This window comes from Odocoileus virginianus, chromosome 32 (assembly GCF_023699985.2).
Source record: "Odocoileus virginianus isolate 20LAN1187 ecotype Illinois chromosome 32, Ovbor_1.2, whole genome shotgun sequence".
Taxonomy (NCBI): domain Eukaryota; kingdom Metazoa; phylum Chordata; class Mammalia; order Artiodactyla; family Cervidae; genus Odocoileus; species Odocoileus virginianus.
In genome coordinates, this window is record NC_069705.1 from 2,666,976 (window position 1) to 2,687,416 (window position 20,441).

The window sequence follows — 20,441 nt, forward strand, 5'->3', positions numbered from 1 at the left end:
TGCCTGCGGGCTGCAGTCCCGCTGTCACGTCCGCACCTGTGGGCGCTGTGCTGGCTCCCATCACCTCTCCTGCTCAGGAGCGTCGCTTTTCCCCTTGCCCTCTTTCCGACACCCACAGCCTCCCCTGCTCTGTGGGGCCACATCCCCCAGCAGGCCTCTGTGTCTTTAAACAGACTTCACAGGACCCTGCTCCTGTCCGCCACCATGCTGGTCCTCCTCCCGGCGGAGCATCTGTCCCAGACTCCCCCCCCCCAACATCCTCTTCCGGCAGTGTCTCCATCATCACGTTGGAGCCACTCTTGTTTGGGACATCAGTTATCTGCCTGCTGCTCATGCCGTCTCAGTCCTCGCCTGGACCGGCAGGAGTGCTCCAAGGATCTCTCAGTCCTTGCCGGGACCGACGAGAGCGCTCCAAGGACAGATGTTCATCTCCTTGCTGCGTCTTCCTTGTGGCACTCACTCGCATTTGGCCTCCAGGGTGCTGTGGCCGGCCGATTGCTCTCCCGTCTGGCTGGTTGGTCTGCATGTCCTGGGCTGGTCTGCCTCTCCTGTGCTCCCTCCTAGGGGTGCAGAGCCTTAGATTCAGGCCTCACCCCTCTTCTCTTTGCTTTGCTTCACCTCTTGATGATTAGTCTCACGGCCTGGAATATCATCCGTATCCTGATGATGCTCAGATTTTATCTCCAGCGTGAATCTCTCCTCTGGCAGCCGGACTTGGTTTAGGCTCAGCATCTCCGGTCAGATCTGAAAGACATCTCAGAGTCATCACGTCTAAAGCTAAGCCCTGCCTTCTACCCAGACCCACTCAGTCAGACGTCCTCTCATTTCAGTGGTTGGCGTTGCTGGCCTTGAGCTGCTCGGACCTTAAAACCTCTCTCTCCTTCTGTTTCTCCACATCGCGCATCCAGTCTGTAGGAGATACTGATGGCTCCATTTAAACTATCGCTAAATCTAGCCTTTAGATCTGACTTCCAGATTACAGAGGAATACAGAGGAAGAAGTGAAACTAAGTCACGAGGAAAGGATAAGACAAATCTAGAAAGTGGGCTGTTTGGCGGGACAGTTGACTTGGTCTGTTCAGCAAGAAAGGGGTGAAGAGTTCTAGATCAAAGAGCCCAGACAGACAGACACTGATCGGACACGTCGGATGGCTCTTCTTGGAAGACCTACTGTGGGCAGCAGCGTGGACGCCCCCGAGGACATCATGCCCAGGCAGTAGCCGACCGGCTACCAGGAGGCCAGACTCCACCCGTGATGTCCGGGAGGTGTCTGAGGTGGTCGGACTCGTGGGGTGGTGACTGCCAGGGACTGGGATTTGGGGAGACGGGGAGTTGCTATTCTGCAAGTATGACGGTTCCGTTCCACGAGATGCACGAGCCGGAGGTCTACCATGCTGCGCTGCACCTGCGGCTAACAAGACTGAACTCTGACCTTGAGTGTCTCTTGAGAGGGCAGAGCTCATGTTAAGTGTTCTTACACAGCTTCAAAAACAAAAGCAAGTGCAGTGCGTGACTCTTGGGTTCTGTTTGAACAAAGACTCCTCAAGGATGTAATGGAGGGGATTTGAGTGTAGACTGAATATCAGATGGTATTCTGGGAGCGTTTCTTTGTTATGTGAGGTGTGGCGTCAGAACCGAGGTGGGTGAGGTACAGGTAAGTGCCTCACTCCCCAGAGGTGTACTGTGGAATTTTTAGGACTGAAGAAGGTTTATGATGAAAATTACTCATTTTCCTGCTACTGTATGTGTCTGGCCGCCCTGATGGTGTTAATTTCCAGACCGGCGTCGGTGTCTTTGCAGTTGCCTGCCTGCAGGCTGACGTGCGTGCAGCAGCAGGAGGATTTCCTGATCAGGTTTCCAGCGTCAGGCCGACCCTGGCGCCCCAGGTCACTCGGGGTGAGAACCGAGGGCCCGCACGTGTCTGAGTGACACGTCAGAGCCCACGTGACCTGCACCCTTGGCACTGTCCTGACGTCACTTTCCTGTGTTCTTGCCGCTCCAGGCTCATCCTCACGCATCTCCCGCCCCAGGGCTTATCAGTCAGACCTCCAGATGCCGCTCCTCACCAGCCACCAGGCCCCTCAATAGTCGTTCATCTCCCCATGTAGCCCCCTCACCCCCCGACCACCTGTTTACTTGCTGCCACCCTCAACTTCCAGACCCACTTGTCCGTCTCTGGAGTACGTGTTCTGTAAATGTTAGCTGAATGAATGAATATGGAATTATAAACGTTGACTTTGAAATGAAAAGAAAGCAACTTTTATCTTCTTTTATCCTTTATCTCCAGGAAGAGTTCCTGGCTCTTGTGTCATTTTCCATCAAGTTTCCCTGACGCCAACATCCCAAGGTGGCTCAGGCCCCACAAGTTGAGGTAGAAGTCTTTTGCTGCTAACACTTAGGGCACCCCAAGTGTTAACTCGGTGTGTTAACTTGGCATTAAGGCCCAGTTCCACGGGCCTGTCCCCATTGCAGACGCCATGTGGATGTGCGTGGGGTCCTGAGGCCCCCACACTCCTGCCTAGCCAACTGCAAATGCTGGAGTTCCTATGAACCCCCTCGTGTTTGACATTTGTGAGAATGACACAAAACTCGGGGAAGCCCTGTGCTTACGATAACAGTTTTATTGTAAAGGATCCAACTCGGGAACCAAATGAAAGAGATGCCCAGGGGTGTGTGGGGTTTAGGGCGGGGCAGAGCTCCGTGCCCCTGGCCCACTGCCCTCCCAGCACGGGGCTGTGCTTACCACCCCGAGGCTCCTGAACCCTGCCGTGTGGAGCTTATTTGGGGGTTTCACCACAGAGCCATGAGTGAAGTCTCTGCCATGAGTTTGAACTTTATCTCCATCCCTTCCTGGGGGGTTGGGGGTGGGGCTGTATGTCCCTCTGGGACCAGCCGTGGTCCTGAAGCTGTCTAGGGATCTCACAGTGAGTCACCCGTTAGCCTTAGCTCGGGTGTGGCTGGAAACGGCTCACGATGAATTGTAAAGGACACCCCATCACTCAGGAAATTCACAGGGTTTTAGGAGCTCAGCCCCAGGAACCAGAGACAAAGACCGAACCTATTTCTTGTTCTATCACAACCACATATTGATTGAAGAGCCAGATCAGAAGTTGTAAGAGGTGCCTCTCAGTGCCGTCAGGTTTATATTTCAGAGATCAAGAATGAGGGAAAAGAAAGGAGATGAAGTGACGGTCAAGCCGTGGACAGTGGTGGAAGCGCTCTTTTGGCCTGTGGGGCCGGGTTGCTGCCTTGGTTTAGATAGAGCCCGTCGCTTCTGTGCCTGCGCTGCTCATCGGATACAGCCGGGATAAAGCAGAGCTCACTGTATTCTTGTCATCACTAAGGATGCAGAGTATAAATATCACAGCCAACGCTGCAGCATCCATTTAATGGCAGGGGACCAAGGCGATTGTTTTGTGTAATGAAAAGATCATGAGAAAATAGACCTAAGAATCAACATATCTTATTAAAGAAAAATAATAAGGGATGCTACTAAAAATGCCGTATCAAGGATGTATGTATAATGTAGCCGATTGACTTTGTTGTATAGTAGAAGCTGACACAGAACTGTAGGGAACTGTATCCCGGTTTTTTAAATGCTTTATTAAGAAATTAAGTCAAAATGCAGGGTTTGTTTTAGACATCTTCATTTGGGGGATTCAAGTAGAATATTACGGCACTTGAATAATTTCAGCGGTAGAAATAAAATTTAATGTTTTGGTTTCTGTGGAGGCAGTTGACTACAGGAAGACGGTGTATTTGTGGAATTACATGAACGATTAAAATTAATGGGCTTTTTCTTTAGCTTAAGCTGTGACAAAGAAGCTATAGCCAAGTAGACGTGTTACTGGAAAAGTTGAGGAAATGGCTTTGTGTGTTTTGTGGTTGGTTTGCGTTGTTTTCTTAGCAGGAGTCAGGACGTAGTAAGAAGCTAAAGATAGTCCCTTACTCATGAGGAACACTCCCAGTAAGATCATCCCTTGTTGGCTGCATATCTGTGCAGAAGTATAATCTGTTACGATTTTGGAGAAGAATTGCCTTTATGTTGTTTGATCCTAGCCTGAGAACGTTAATTAGGGGTTTTGAGAAAACACCGGAAATTGTCAACTGCCTCGAGAAACAGAGTTATGGCTAGATGCCGGCACATTGAGTCAGAGTTCATGACTACAGAAAGTCACTTTAAATGGAAGCCGGGTGGGGACTACTGTTCCTTTTTTTTTTTTAATTGAAGTATGGCTGATTTACGGTGTTGTTAATTACTGCTGTGCAGTCAAGTGATTCAGTTTTACATATACCTTCTTTTTAACAAAGCATTCTTTTCCATTATGATTTATCCCAGGGTATTGAATATAATCCCCCGTGCTACACAGTAGGACCTTGTGGTTTATCCACTGTGTTCAACAGTTTACATCTGCCAGCCCCGACCTCCCCCTCCAGCCCTCCCCGACTTCCTCCCCCGCCCAGCCAGCTCTCTGCTCTGTTCTCTTGCATAGATAGTTCATTTGTGTCATAGTTTAGATCTGTGGACTCCTGTTGTTGCTGTGTTCCACCCAAGTGGCAGATCGGAAGCTTATTCAGTAAAAGCGCTATGACTTTTCCCATCGTTGTTCAGTGCACAGGTATTGGTGGGCACTGCTGTGTGTCAGACCCGCAGTGCTCGGCAGACGGCAGTGGCCGGGACAGACGCCTGCCCCCACTGAGCACAGAGCGTGGTCCTGAATGTTGTGGCTCTTTGCTGTCCGTGTCTGGTCTGCTGAGCAGGAGGAGAGGGTTGGCCGCAAGACCGCGGTGGTGTTTGCAGGGGACCGGTTTCATGTTGAAGTCTTCTCATCTGTTATCAGAAGAGTGGCAGTAACCATCAGCTGTGCCACTTAACCGCATGAACGTGGGGCGATCGCTCACCTTCTGAGTCTGATGTTCCGCAGTGTCACGTGGGGACCCTGATACCTTCCTGGCAGGGTCACCGTGAATGCGGAGTGCCGGGCTCTGTGGCTCGGACGTTACCCGTGCTCAGTTCAGGGTGGTAACAGCTGCCTGGGTTGTCCTTCCTTCTCTGCTCAGGCAGCGTTTTGAGGTTTGAGGTTCTGATGTGGTGGTCTTAGGAAGAAACAAACTGTATCCTAGTGCTTGGCTTGAAACGTTTTGTTCAGATTTCTCCAAGTTCTTCAATTCGTGGTACTCTAAATTGTAAACAAAGTATTCCGTAGCCTTGGAGTTCTCAGACTGTATAGTTTCTTAAACATTTTAAAGCCTTCTTTGTTTATAAGTTAAGGGGTTTCCTGTTGGGATGGAAGTCTCTTTCAGCTGTGTGGCCCTGCGTCACAACTGAACCAGGAAGTTGAGTGTGCCTTTGGCTTTGGGTGAGCATCCCCCACTTAGCACCAGACTCACAACTTGCCCTGCTCATGAGTCCTTCTTATTTGGAAAGACTGTTACTTGGCTGGCAGTGATAATGATTTTTAGATTATGGCTTTTTCAATGATTTAAGTATTAAAAATATGGAGTTTTTTTATTTTCTGAATTACTTTCATGATAATTCTGTAATATTTTAGTAGAATTCACTTATATTGTTGTTTTTTCTTCGCATTATCCATTGTCGCAAGAGGTTTTAAGCCGAGAGGCCTCTTTCTGGGGGTGTCTGCCCAGTGTGTGTCCCACTCCATCCTTGTGGTCACATGGCAGTCAGCTTGGGGATGGAAACGGACTCTGGCTTCATTGTTTGCAGTTTCCTGGGAATTTAGAATTGGGATTGGCTGGGGGCTGCTCTTTAAAACTCTCTCCTTGAACTGGCATGTTGAAGACTTGGAGCGTGTCTGGAGAAACAGAAACGGCTGGTCTTCAGAGAGACAGTGTATGGATGGGCAGAAGCAACAGTGGAAGTCAGATGAGTACCGTCCAGATTCCTAACAGCCTCCCCGTCCTCAGTCTCGTTCTTGAGGCAGCCCGCTGCCTTTCTGTACCATAACGGACCTCAGCGGTCTTCCACAAGTTCCTTCTTTCTGCAGTTTGTCTCAAATTAGTTTCGGCTAAAGAAGCTACATTAAGCTCGAAACAAAAATAGTTGAGTGTGAATATCTACATGCAGAAGAATGAAGTTAGACCCTTTACTTACACTATGCACATGGATCATAACCTACCAGAAAAACACCTACATTTAAAACTGAAGTCTCAAAAAAAAAACTGAAGCTGTTGAAAATCATAGAAGATGACAGAGGAGTAAGTCCTCCTGACCTTGAATCAGGCAAAAGCTTCTTAGATATAATACAAAGAGCAGACATAGATGAAATTGAACTTTATTAAGATTAAAAACTATTGTGCCGCAAATTGTGCCATCAAGAAGTTGTAAAAAGATAACTCACAGAATGCAAGAAAGTATTTACACATCTAATGTCTGATAAGGGGCTTTTATCCTGAATACTGAAAAAAAAAAAGCAAAACCAAAAACCAACAACTCAATAAAAAAAACCCAATTGTTAAATTGGAAAGATTCGAAACAGACTTGTCCAAAGAGGATATACAGATGGCCAATAAACACATGAAAAGATGCTCCACATTATTAGTTATTAAGACGATGCAAATCACAACCACAGTGAAACAGGACTTCACATCCACTGTTATGACAGGCATAACTAAAAAGAGGGATGGCAACAAATAGCAGGATGGAAAGAATGGAGCCGACGTGTGCTGCTGGTGAGACTGTGAAGTGGTACAGCTGCTTTGGGAAGCAGTTCAGTCATCGTTCACGTGTTAAACAGAGTTGTTAGGGGACCCGGCAATTCCGTTCCGAGGCACATACCCACATGAAGCATGTATATCAGCTGATGAGTAGATAAAGTATAGTGTATCCATAAATGAAATATTATTGAGCCATAAAAAGGAAAGAAGGGATGACACATGCTGCCACGTGGATGAACTTTAAAAACATGCTGAATGAAAGAAAGCAGACAGAAAAAACCACAGTGCATAATTTCATGAAATGTACAAAACAGCAAACTCTTGAAGGTAAAAAGCAGATTAGTAATTCCTAGGGGCCAAAGAGAGAAATAAAGGTGATGGCTAAATGAATAAAGGGTTTCTTTGGGGGATGATGGAGAAGTTCAAAAGTTAGATTGTGGTGATGTGAATATACTAAAATCCACTTCAAACAGGTGAGTTGTATGGTCTGTGAATTATATCTCAATTAAAAAAATTAAAGAGACAATAAAGTGAATATGTTAACTTTGGTACAGGCTTCAAAAATAATCATAGTAGATTTCTATGGAGATAACTTATTCGTAAGTTTTTTCATAAATACATATGCCTAAAGAAGTATATCTTTCATTTTTAATAATAAAATTTTGAAGTTCTAGATAGCATGTTATTTCATTTAAAGATAACTTGAAATTTAGTACTGATTGTGCATATCAGTTTGAGTGAAAGTTTAAATTGAGACTGTAGATTTTGTCCTAACCTGTTTTTCTGGTTGCTGTTACATTTTTTTGGGTGAATGGAGACAGTTATGTTGTGAATGGATGTTTCAGTGCAGCACTTGCTAGAGCAGGTCAGAGGTGTTCAAAAACCTGTGGTCTTGAACAAATAAAATTTCATTTCTTAGAGCATCTGTGTCAAGAACTTCAAGGTGACATGCCAGGCTAAAAGCTTTGTTTTTCTTTCTTTCTAGTATTTATAGAAGTTTTAGAGGTTTTCCTAAGAAAAATAAGCATAAGTTTATTCAGGTTATATCCTTTTTTCCGTTTGTTTGTCCACACCAAATCTAAGTGTTATCTTAGATTTAGGGGTTCTGCAAACAGAAACGGTATCCAACTTTGTCTGATGCCTACTATTACATAAATAGGTCTCTGTTTATATTATTTAAACACATTGAAATTTTAGTAACATTGTTGGTGACCTTCAAAGTAGTAGGAGATGAAAGGCATTGAAATATTAATTGCATAGCTTATTTTAACCTTCTTCTTAATATATTTCTTTGGCCTTTTTAAAACAATTGTCATTGACTTTGACTGCTTTTAGATATTAGTGTGATATCTACTAATTCCAGATTAGTGTATGATTTTAAAAATACATTTAACTTTCTGTTATAACTTTTCACCTTTTAGCTTGTTTTTGATTAAAAAATGTTTTTAACAAGCTGGTAACGGTTGATTTTAGAGAAACTTACTGTAATTGCATTCAGTCTCATGTATTGAGTTATTTTGTGACTTATATGTGTCAGATACGTTTTTACATGGCAATTAAGTGATGATGCAAGATGAATTTCAATTGTGTTTGTGTGTGTTTTGTTTTAGGTTGAGCACTACATGATCTTAATATGCTAGCTTTTTCTTATTTGCAGAGATCCTGCGTATTTTGATGAAAATTGGTTAAATAGAATCAAAACTGAAGTAGGAGATAACTGGAGGCTAAAGGTATTTTCTTTTTACGTCTTTTGCTTGGGGGTCTGTGCCACTTGTTGACTTTTGGTCTGATGTGTCTGAAATAGCGTTTGGTGAATAACCTAGAACTAAAGATGGGGGTAACCTGAAACTGCTCACCAAAATGCTGTCTAGTGAAGCATAGTGATCGAGGGCTCAGGCTGCCTGTGTCCACAGCCCAGCCCGCTTGCTCACAACCCCGGCCAAGTCTTCAGCCCCTCAGCGCCTGAGTTCCCCGTTTGTAAAATGAGGGTTGTGACAGGATCTGCCCCATGGAAATAAATGAATTAACGAGTGTACTGTACTTAGGACAGTCATGTTAGTTGCTAGTGTTGTTATTAAAAATGAGGAAATATTGCTCATTATTAACTGTGTCCATAGCACTCAGAGAATGAATCATTTTTATTTCCATCCTGGCAACCTTAGTTTTCAGTACTTCTCAAGCATCTTTGACCGAAACCCACAATGAGAAGTGCAGTTCACGCTGAAGCCTCCCACCCACCTAAGTGTGTGTGCATGTGTGGTTAGTTAAGTTTCTAACCTTGCTGTATGCAGCAATGTTTTGTTTTTATTTTTAAAAATACAGATCGCAGCCCATCTGTAAATTATTTTCTTTACCTTTCTGTCTTGAAATGAGTATAGACTTCATAAGGGGTTGGGAAAAGAAAAGTACAGAGAAGTTCCACGTGCCGTTCCCCCAGTTTCTGTCAAACCTAGGGTCTGATGTGGGTGCCCCGCACAGTGTATTTGGAGCTCCCCAGCTCTGCGGACACTCTTCTCTGTGCGTGTGCGGCCCCGCCTGGCTCTGTCCACGTGCACGTGCGTGTCCCCGCCCCACGGCGGGGCTGCGGGCTGCTCCGTCCCTGCCAGCCTCCCCACATGCGCACACACCACCCGGGCCCTCGGCCACTGCCGCCTCCCTCTCCATCTCTGTAATCTTGTTGCACGAAATCATTCTGTGGTCATCACTGGCAGGGTGGAGAACTCTAGAATCATTTATTTTTGGTACAGCTTGTTGCTGTTTGTTATCTACTCGCTACAAGTCGTGTCTGACTCTTCGCAGCCCCATGGACCGTAGCCTGACCAGGCTCCTGTGTCCAGGGGATTCTCTAGGCAAGGATACTGGAGTGGGCTGCTGTGCCCTGCTCCAGAGGCTCTTCCGACTCAGGGATCAGACCTGCGTCTCCTGCGTTGGCAGGCGGGTTCCTTACCCCTGAGCCACCAGGGAAGCCCTTGATACACCTTAGTAGCGACTCAGATGCAGGTGAGTGAGCTTGTGAAATCCCTGGACTTAACGATGGGCCAAGCTTGGTTTGTTTTTATATTTCCCCATAAAGCACGTGTTTGAGGAAAATATTTATTCATTGACTAGACATTGGGTCTGACAGAATCTAATTAATCTTTTTCACTAAACTCAAGTGAATGGATGCTGTTGAATGGCACTGTTTTATTTTCGAAATACCCTTTCAAGATTAGGCAGTTAAGAGGTAGCTCTTCATTGTTATGACATAGAAACCAGGCTGCTCACCGGCTCATGTTTCTGCTGAAGGAGCTGTATTCCCCACTCCTGTGCACACGGCTTATACACAGACAGACACATAAACACTCACGGTTGTCAGTGTCAGGAGGGCGGCAGGGCAGTAACCCAGAGAAGGGGGAGTCTTATTGTGTTCTTAATGTTCAGAACTGAAAGTCACCGTTGCGATTTGCATTCCTGTTCTCTGTATCATATCCTGTGTTCTATTTCTGCAGCTGTATTTCTTCAGTTTTAAGATACCATTGATTTTAAGATACCATTGATGAATGAATGATAAGATTTGTAGTTTTTTCCAGTGGCAAATAAACTACCGTTTTAAACGAATGCATTGATCTTTAAGACTTTTTCTAAGTTAAAATGTTAAAAGATAAAAGAACACGGTAGCACCAGAGAAAGCAGACTATATATTTCCCATGACTCCAGGTTTTCCCAGGGATGTGAGCATGTTGGTCTTGTTTATGAGATTTTTTTTTTTTTAAGGATGATGTTTTCAGTTTATTGTCTTCCCTTAAGACTCAGTATGGCTGCGGTGAGCCTGAGCCCCACTGCCCCTGCCCTCTCTCCTAGGGTGTCTTCCACTAGGAGCATCCACCTGGGGACAGCCAGGTGGATGGCCGAAGGAATCCTACCGTGTGTGCATCCTGACGCAAATCCAGCCGTCTGAGTTGCGTCCAAAAAACAAGGGGGAAAATACAAGTCTGCAGTCAATAGTGCAGGTGATGGTGCCCGTGGTTTCACCCAGGTGGCAGAGCCAGGAGCCTGCGCTGGGGAGTTGAGTGGGTGTCAGTCGCTCAGCCTGTCTTATTACTATGTTGCTCCTCATAGCACTGTTGTCTTGCAGTCCTGAGCCTTGTACAAACATGTAAAGATATAGCCTTTTTTTTTTTTAACCTAATGGCTCCTAAATATTTCCTTGGTCTCAGCTGAATGAACACAGTCTTTCTCTGACCATGGAGGAACTTAGAGACATTTCTTCATAGGTGACAACCTGATTCATAGGTTGCTTTGCAAGATTTCCAAAGATAATTTTGACTATAACTTTTGCTTAATCCTCTAACTTTAGAACTTAACCTCTGTGTAAGATGTAACTCTGCTTTTCTGGGGAAAACGGCACTGAACTCTAGTCTTCAGTAAGGTTGCCACATTTTTTCTCTCCCTGGAGAAAATCTACATAGTTTGATCCTACTGTTAAGTCTTACACAATTACCTTCTGATTTTGTCAATGTGGTCAGAACATTGAAAATTTAACTTAATAATTGGAAGCTTAATTAATTTGCTTTATAAATCTTTTAGATCAAATAAATTAAACTGTTGAGAGTCCCTTTTTATGATGGTGATTCAAATGTCCTGTTGAATTTTATTTTTTATGTTTATGATTAACAAGAATGATTGGTTGATTCAGAAGTTTTTTAGGTTGAAGTATGTTTTCATCTGTGGTTGGCCTTTACCCAGTTGTTCTCTCTCTTTAAACAGATAAGCAACTTAAAGAAAATTTTGAAAGGAATCCTGGATTACAATCATGAGGTAAGGACATTTTTTTTCATTTTCCTTGGAAGTATTACTATAGGATAGTTTAATTTTACAGTACTTGAAAATAGTTTCAAGTAAAGGAAAAATTAACTCAGAATTAATAATCAACTTTATCTTCCATTGTATAGTCTCTATGATGTTGGTTCAGAAAACCAGCTATTAAGTGATTTTTAGATAAATAATCTTTTTCACTATAATATGGATAGTTTGTGAGGGGTTACTCATTTACGTAAGCTTTCCTCTCTGCTGTCTGTTAACTCTCTGCTATCTTTCCTTACTCACGAAGGTGCAAAATTACAAGTCCCTTCCCTGCTTCCATCTTATTCCTTGGCAGACTCCCATATTAACTCAGTTTATCCCCTGAGTCTGTATCAGGATGGTCAGGACATCAATGGGGAAAAGAATCAGACAGTGGAACTAGTTTTTCTTCAAATTTTGTGATCACAGATAGCAAATGAACACACCACAGCCTAGAAACACCTCTTATTTCCACACTGTTTTTCTCCACAAACTGACTTGCATTTAAATCTACATCTGTGCTTAGGTTATCTGTCCTCATCATCTCAGCACGTGACCCTGCCATCCACCCTACTGCTCAAGTCCAATCCCTGCAAATCATCCTACCGTCTTCCTCCTTCTGATACCCTCAGCACGACCTGTTGGTTAACTCTCCAGAATACCATATTCTCCGTCTCTGCTGCCAGCGCCCTGCCCCAGGCCGTCATCAGCTTTTGCTCCGGTCGCTGATGTAGCCCAGCTGGTGGCCCTGGCCTCACTCTTGCCCTTCTGCAGTCTCTTCTCCACTCTCAAGCCAGGCTACTTTTTTTAAAATGGAAATTCGATTCCATCACTCTCGTCCTCCACGTCATCCTCCTTGGTTTCCCATTGTGTTGAAAATCAAATCCTTCCTTCTCACCAGGAGCCACTGGATGCCACGTGACCCCTTTTCCTCCTCTTTGCTCACCCCCCATATTGCAGCCGCATTGGTCTTGCTTTCATGCTTTTAGGGTCTTCTTCACTGTACCATCATCAGACAGAAGCCTACCCAGTTGTCCTCAGATGCTTCATTTGGGGCCAGTCTCCCTTCTCTTTCCTGACACGGGCGTCTTGTTGTTAGCATTTTGGAGTCACATAGAGTGAAGGTGACCCGGGGAATCCTGCTGCTGCGGGCATGAACCTACATTCTCTTTCTGCTGTTGGCAGTGCCCCCGGGTTTCAGAACCTCTTGGGCTCTCCTTCTCTAGGGAGTGTACATTCAGTCTTCCTGTGGGAGGTGGAGGGCCCAGTAGTGCTATTTCTTTGCTCAGAGTCCACACCACATACGAGATTACAGACTTAAGTTGCCATGACTCAGGAGGTTTATAACTTACGCGTGGGAGGTAGAACTAGGAATTGGGAGACAGGAATTGGCCATGTAGATGTCACTGCAGCTCTCAAGTGTTTCTCTCTGGCCAGATTCTAGGGCAGCAGATCAATGACTTTACCCTTCCCGATGTGAACCTGATCGCGGAGCACTCCGACGCTGCAGAGCTGGGAAGGATGCTTCAGCTCATTTTAGGCTGTGCTGTGAACTGCGAACAGAAGCAAGGTAACGTATTTGAAGTTAGTGAGTGCATATAAAATAACCGAGGAAAGTAGTTCATATATGTGTATACAGATCACATGTTCAAATAAGAACATCCTAAGGCCACTCATGAAGAATGCCCTTTTCTATGATTTTGCCAGTAATCTATTTTCAAGCTTAAAAAGAGTTTTACAGATTAAACATATTTGATTGCGATGATTTCCTTCCCCTTTCTGCAAGGCTACCTAATTCTTTGAGTGTAGATTATTTTTAACTACACCAAATCTGATGAAATTTACTGTTAATTGGACAAGGTCCAGCCAAATTAATTACTGATTAATAGTAATTAATACCTATGATCTGTTCAGCTATGGAAACTTAAAATTTGATATTTTAGATGGCAAGATATATAATTTATCTAAAATTAGACATTTTAGATTGAAGGATTTATTTCACAAACACTTAACTGAATTCACATATCACGCTCGGGTTTGGGACAATCAATCAGCCAGTCAGTTGACCTAGTCCCTGCCCTCATAGAACTTGCAGTTGAGTGGGACAGGCATTTCTAAGTAGGTGCTTTGATTTTAAAAGGCAGATAAAAATTATTTGGCATAGTTCATTGAATTCAGATAAGAATTTCTTACGTGTTATGCTGTTAGGAGAGTCCTCAGCTCTTGGCAGTGTGTAGCCGTTAAGAGTGGCTGGTAACAAGAACCCAAATAGGAAGAGATGAGAATTTTACCTATATCTATAGTCCTGTGGGAAAGCAATCATAACATTTATTGAGCTGCTCACACAGACCATGTGTTCTGTGTAATACCTAGATTAAGTTTTTCCCTGAAAATTATGTGAACAGTGAACACTCTGAACGGGATTTTAACACCCCACTGTCCAGAGAGCATTCTCTGTCCTCAGGAGGACAGCTGAGAGCTTGCATCAAATGCCGTGAATCTCTGGGTTGCTGAGTGTTGCCTTCGCTGGGCATGTAGGACACGAGGTGTGAGGCTGACCAGGGGGCTCTGCCATCTGCCGCCTGTCCCGGAATCAGGTGCTCGGCCTGTCTCCTCGTCTCCAAAGTTGAGGGTGCGAAACCCGATCGTCACAAGGAGTCAATGAAGCCATGTGTGTGTGTTTGCTCTGTAATCCGTAAAGCACAGCAGAAAATGTGCTTTCTGTTCAGAGGATGTTTTTCAGTTCCTAGAGTGAAGAGCAACTGCTCAGAGTGTTGGCTCAGCGTCCGTTCATCTTGGCCTCCTGACTTCTCAAACCAGGGCAAATAGATGGTGGTGGGTTTGAAAAAGCAAAGATGAGTAGTAAAAACACACTAATAATAATACTTAACTGAATGTCTGCCTTCTGCCTGGTAACCCAACAAAGAACACTTTTTGTAGACTGGGAAGCCGAGACTCATATAAGTATTATTCGCCCCAGATCTCTTCCTCATGAGAGGCCAGTGAGGACAAAACCCTGTGTCTCTTCCACATGAGAACTTGGTACTCTGTGCTAGACTGTGCTGGAGGTTTTGGACCTAGACGCTCGCTTTTCAGGATAAGCTCTCTGATATAGCCCACCTCATCCTCCACTGCTCCTGAGTCTGCTCCCAAGACATCCTTAGATTGTACATGCTTAGATTTTTAACTTTTAAGATTTAACTTACTTTTTTTTTTACTTTTCAAAAAGCGTGCACTAACCTGGTTCTCACGTCATTTTATGTCATCTGGCATTTTACGGTGTTCGCGGGGAAGGGCCTTGACGTGGCAACACCGCTTCTTAACTAACGCTTCCCCTCTCACACCTGACTAACCCCCCACCCCGCACATCCCCGGGGCCACTGCCCCCTCCCCCCCCCCCACCCCAGTCTCAGCCTTTCGTTCTGCTCCCAGCCGTGCCAGCGGTCCCGTAGCCGGGAAAGGCCGTGTTTGGTGCCTTGTTCCCAAGGCTCATGGACTGCGCCTGACAGCGCAAAACCTTGAGCTCAGACGAGAGGAATTTCTTTCTTAACCGGAGAGAGTGACTAAGTTACGACGTACACGATTCCCACTTCTGACCGGGCCTGTGGTTTAAGCATGTAGTGTGTTGTGTATGCCTGTGTGCATCACCACACATTTGATGGAGTTTACAAGTTCCTTAGGGCAGTACTTCCTTAGAAACGTGTTTTGTTGAACTAGAAGCTTAGGCATTAACAACTAGAATGTCATGATTTAATAGTGAGGCCACATTGTTTTTTTTTAAACAAGTTACCTGTCAAGCTAAGGATTATAGTTTGGCATTAAAAATCCAGGAATCTCTTGCCAAAAGGATCACTAACAATTGCACAGTCAGACTCCCTTTATCTCATATTAGATTGCTGAGCCAGTATTTTTTGGTGTTTTTATGGATATAGAGTGGGAGAGGAGCAGATTAAGGCTAAAATTTCCTAATGACTTCAATTTTTGAAACATTTCTTATTAAAATATATTTGTCATATTTGTTGAAATCCAGCTGGCCTATTGGTTTTTTATGCTTCATCCTCACTCTCTCATCTGTTATTGGATCTGAAAATAAAACTATTTCCAGGGCTTTTTTACAAGGCAAGACATTTTTTTCCCCCCAACTGTGTCAGTACTAACAACTAAGGGATTCTTCTCTTTTGGCAGTGGTGAGGACAAGATTGAGGAAGTTGGTGCTTTCACTTATTAAAGATGTGGGTTGTTACTTTAAAGCCCAGGGTTACACAGTATTTTTAAACTATGATATCAGTCTCTATCTTAAAACCATCTTAATTCTTTGTTCTAAGCAGCTCTCAGATTCCCTAAGTTTTTTTTTTTTAATTATAGAAAATATTAAGGTAAAAATTACCATTATGAGATGGTTAGATAGCATCACCGACTCAATGGACGCGCTTATGAACAAACTCCAGGAAATAGTGAAGGGACAGGGAATCCTGGCATGCTGCAGTCCATAGGGTCGCAGAGAGTCAGACACGACTTGGCAACTGAACAACAACAAGAAATTACACAATTCAATACTGTGATGTCACATAAGAATAAAACACAGACATCAAAGTTTTATAACATGTAACAGAACAGTGTGAAAGATGTTTAAACTTTAGGAGCAGAATACAGAGTCCTTTCCTACTTGGCCTTACGCTTTACCGTTTCATTGCTTTACATTCCTGAAATCCTCCATTCCTGGGACTTTTAGCTGTAGCCTCAACTATATGGGGGAGGGGAGAGTCAGTTTCAGGAAAGAAACGTGCTGATTTTCAGCTTTCACTTTACCTCCAACACATGTATTTAACCACATACGAGAAATTCTGAGGAAGAATCAAAACACGGGAAGCTTCTTACCAGAATTGATGAAGTCTTAGCCTTTACTCCCTTGGTTGTCTGTCACTTGCACACTGACATTCCAGGTTGTTCTTGCTTTCAGAGTACATCCAAGCCATCATGGTGATGGAGGAGTCTGTTCAGCATGTTGTCATGACGGCCATCCAGGAGGTACGTGGGCCTTTGTGCTTACAGCCCGTGAGGGGTTGAAGGAGCAAACCTGAGCCTGAGCGTCTGGGGTAGAAATTGTAAGGCGATGCGCCTGCTCAGGTTCTGAGAATCTTTTCTTTATGCTGTGGCTTATCTCATTTTTATTTAAATGGTAAACTTTCCTCTTGGGGGTGTAGATATTCGGTAACTATTCTTAATTTTTTTTTAATACACTGATGAATTAGGAATAGTAGACTGATTCTTAAGGCCATTTTAAGTAGTTTCTGTCTTAACCTGCAGACTGCCTCACACCTAAGTATTGGTCTCTTGTTTGGAAGAAAATCGGTCTTCAACTCCTGCCAGACTCAAAGCAGTTTCTAGATGAATATTTATTTGCAACTGTAGGAGAGGAAAGATACTTTTTTCCTCTACCCTTCCAAGTTGTCTGCTGGGGCCTCTAAAAAACAACAACAAAAAAAGATTAACAGCAGCGAAGCATACAGATGTATTTAAAGTAAGTTTTACACAACACAGGCATCTTTGTGAAGAAGTGAAGGCTGAAGTGTTTCAGCCTGCGTGGATTTGATGAAGAGTGGAGGGTCCTTTGGGGAAATGTGACAGGGCGGGAAAAGGGCAGCAAGGCTCCTGGTGTTCAGCTTCCTCTCGCATCCCTGGGGCCTTGGAGGCACGGATACGCCTCTCCTCTGACATCGGGAGGGCACCTCTCCCGAGAGGAGCTTAAGGAAGGTCAGGAAATCTTGGCCGGCCTCATTCTTTCTCACGTTCCTTCAGCTTGAAATAGCCAACAGGCCAAGGTGCATATTTTGGGGAGGCATGTCCTTAACTCCGTCAGATGTCAAACACAGAACTATAGTATTAAAAATGGAATATAGATTAATAACTGGTGGGTCTTAAGAGGGGAGAAATTTTTAATCATAAAAGTAATGGGAGAAACCTTTAAGGGAACTGTAGAATGTAAGTAAGTAACTTAACAGGAAAAAATGCAGCAGACAAACATGAAAAATGCTAAGTGCAGATTAAGTATCTTCTGTTCAATCCAGCCAACCGACTGTGAATGCAGAGGTTCCCGCTCACCCTCAGATCTGGTCTTCTGCTGGAGTGACTTGTAGAACTAAGTGATGATGACTCCCTGCAGTGGAGGTCTGGAAGGGTCCCTAACTCAGTCTCTGTTGTCCCCTCCATGTGGAATCAAGGGGTGTCCCCTCTGGCACGTTAATGTGTGACAGTACGCAGAGTGCTACTGCCAACCAGGGAAGTTAGCCCGAGTTTTGGTGGGGCTTCATTTTATAAGTATGAATGATTGGATCGTTGGCCGCAAGGTTGAATGAAATTTCCAGCCCCGCCCCCTCCTCCCCAGAAGTCAGGGTGACATCAAGTGGCTCAAAACCCCAACCCTCTAATACGTGGGGACAGAGGTCAGCCAGAGCCTTTCTTATTACACAGGACCTTACTACAAAGCAAAGCTTTTACCAGAGGGTCGGTCTGGCAGTCTTGCGCTGATCGGGGTAGGAGGGTAAGACGCAGGGTTGTGAGTGTTCAGATAACACAGTGATGGTCACCAAAGCGAGATGTGAGTCTGATTTGCCCTCAAGTGCTCTCGGGTTGCCTCTGTGGGCATCAGGAGCCCAGCTCTGCGCAGCTCGTGGTCTGCCATCCCTAACACGGGATTCCAGCCCTGTGGTCTGCCCTGGCGGCTTGTGCTCCAGTCCCCACATCGCGTCCTGCCCAGCAGGCAGGGCTGAAGGAAGGTTCTCCACTTCCTCTTAGAAAACGTCTAGGAATTCTCACGCTTGTTACCCAGCTGTTTCTCGCGTTGGCACTCGGGGCAGCTGGAGAATGTGTTCTTTATTCTAGGTGATCATGGAACTCAGCCAGAACGTGAGGGTTCTGTTACTAAGCAAAAACAGGAAGACATAATAAGGGGGCCGCTAACTGTCCTGCCTTCCTGTGGTTGATCCTGTATTTCCACTGTTAGCAGTTTATCCTGCGGAAGTCCGAAGTACAAAGGTAGACAGCAATAATAGTAATAGCAAGCGTGTATCCACACCTGCTCTGTGCTGGGACTCAGTAAACACGTCACATCTGTCAATACTAACTCACTTAACAGTCACTGCAGCTGGGATTAATGCTGCTGAAGTGCACGCATAACATTGTTAAAATGACAACTTTTATGTCACAGATACTTTACCACGATTTAAAACCTTTTTAAAAGATTACATCTCATCCTTTGAAGAATGTACTGTCACTGTCCCCATTTTAGAAGAGAGGAGACAGAGACCTCGACAGTGTGAGCAACTAGCCCAGGTTCACAGCAGAAGCAGCGGCAGAGTTAGAACCCGGATAACGCAGAGCCCGCGCCTAAGGCTCTGCTGTGTCACCGCAGGTCTGTTTAGTCAGCCTTACTTCCTAGGACTGAAACACTAGGAATAACCTCACTGCCCAGCAGTAGGGGGATGGACAAATGAAGTATGATTCAACCATGTGTTGGCATTTTATGTAAGCATTAAAGCACATTTTTTGAAAAGTAATGATGTGGGGCAAGTTTATAACATATTAGGTTTAAAAAGGTAGGATGCAGAACATGCAAGCAGTATAATCCCATTTTTGTTAAACAATAAAAATTAAGATGTGTGAAAAGAAACTTTCCAAAATGTTAACTGTCTCCATATGGTTGGGTGTTTTCTATTCTGCATTCTCATATTTTTCTGTAATAAAAGGTATCTTTATTTGGGTTTTTCTTTTTCACTGAAATCTGTAACAGTGATTTTCATTCTATGAATCTTATTCCAAGGAATTATTTAGAAATTCAGGCCATGATTGGGCACAGCTTATTTTATATTAACAAAAATGTGAAAATAGTGTATTTCCATTGGCAAGAAGGTGACATTATAGCACTTCCACTCCATGGTTTATTATGTAGTTTGTATGGTTTGTATGTTTATTATGTATACTGATAAAAATTTGTCACCAAATGTATCTTCCGACAAAGGGAAGACCTTTAAAATGTCAAGTGAACAAAGCAATGTATGAAAAAGGTATGTACAGGTGGATATTGAGGTGATATGTCTATTCTGTGCATACTGATCTTGTTCACTTAGCAGATACCCATTGGGTGTTTAGAATGCAGCGGGGACAGTAGAAGCCTGCTGGTGGATGCAGCTGTGAAAAGGTAGACGTGGTCTCTTGTCACACAGAGCGTAAGTCTAAAGGAAGACCTGGTTAGACAAGGAGTTCAGACACCTCCAGAGTGTTCAGAGCGAAAATCACCATCATGGGGAAAAGCCACTCAGTATGGGGACAGTGCGGAGGGCTTACCGGAGAACGTGGCATCTCAGCTGAGCCCTGGAGGGGGAGACGAGCTGCAGTCCGGGGTGGGGGCAGGGGCAGGTGGGGGGGACACAGGAGCTGCAAACCTGGCTAAAGATACAATGCCTTTTATTAGAAAAATAGGAGAATGCAGAAGAGAAAGCCTCCAGCCATCCGGAGACTGTTAACATTCTGGAAAGTTTGCTTTCGCTCAGCAGATGTGGGAGGTGAGGCAGGAGCCCTAAAATCAGTAGGATGTTAAATGAGTTGGAATTTTGGAAACCAGTGCATAGACTTTCAAGGAGAAAATGCAGTGAAGTCTGTATCTGAGAAACTCTAGGCAATGAGAAGGATGGACTGGGGAAAAACACGGCCAGGAAAAGGGGAGCAGGTGCGGCCTCAGTAATTTGCTGAGAAGGGCGGGAGCCTGAACGGGGTTACAGGGCCGGGTCCAGTGTGGGCAGACCGAATGCTGTCGGAGCTTTAGTCGGTAGGCCTGGTGACTGATCAGGCCTTGGAGGAGGTCCTGGGGGCTGGACAGACCTGTGGAATTGAAGGAGTTCTGTAAGATGATTGTTTGTCTTTATTTGCAATTTTTTTTCCTATTGTGGT

The 20,441-nt window shown here is 44.6% G+C and overlaps 1 protein-coding gene and 1 long non-coding RNA gene across 4 annotated transcripts in view; one reads left to right on the forward strand and one right to left on the reverse strand.

Annotated features, from left to right (window-relative positions):
* Positions 1–20,441, forward strand: part of HOOK3 (hook microtubule tethering protein 3) — an 83,601-nt gene that overhangs the window by 13,724 nt on the left and 49,436 nt on the right. For all 3 annotated transcript variants that reach the window (XR_011485083.1, XM_070459760.1, XM_070459761.1), the window contains exons 3-6: positions 8,332–8,404; positions 11,421–11,471; positions 12,933–13,065; positions 16,456–16,523. Coding sequence is in view for 2 of the 3 variants with exons in the window: in XM_070459760.1 (XP_070315861.1) it covers positions 8,332–8,404; positions 11,421–11,471; positions 12,933–13,065; positions 16,456–16,523 (325 nt within the window). In the remaining variant the exon portion in view is untranslated. The remainder of the gene's footprint in view (positions 1–8,331; positions 8,405–11,420; positions 11,472–12,932; positions 13,066–16,455; positions 16,524–20,441) is intronic.
* Positions 13,689–18,373, reverse strand: LOC139032561 (uncharacterized). The gene is made up of 4 exons (XR_011485084.1): positions 17,994–18,373; positions 16,374–17,370; positions 15,883–16,018; positions 13,689–13,745 (listed from the first exon to the last, which is right to left on the reverse strand). It is a non-coding gene; the product is annotated as an uncharacterized lncRNA (long non-coding RNA).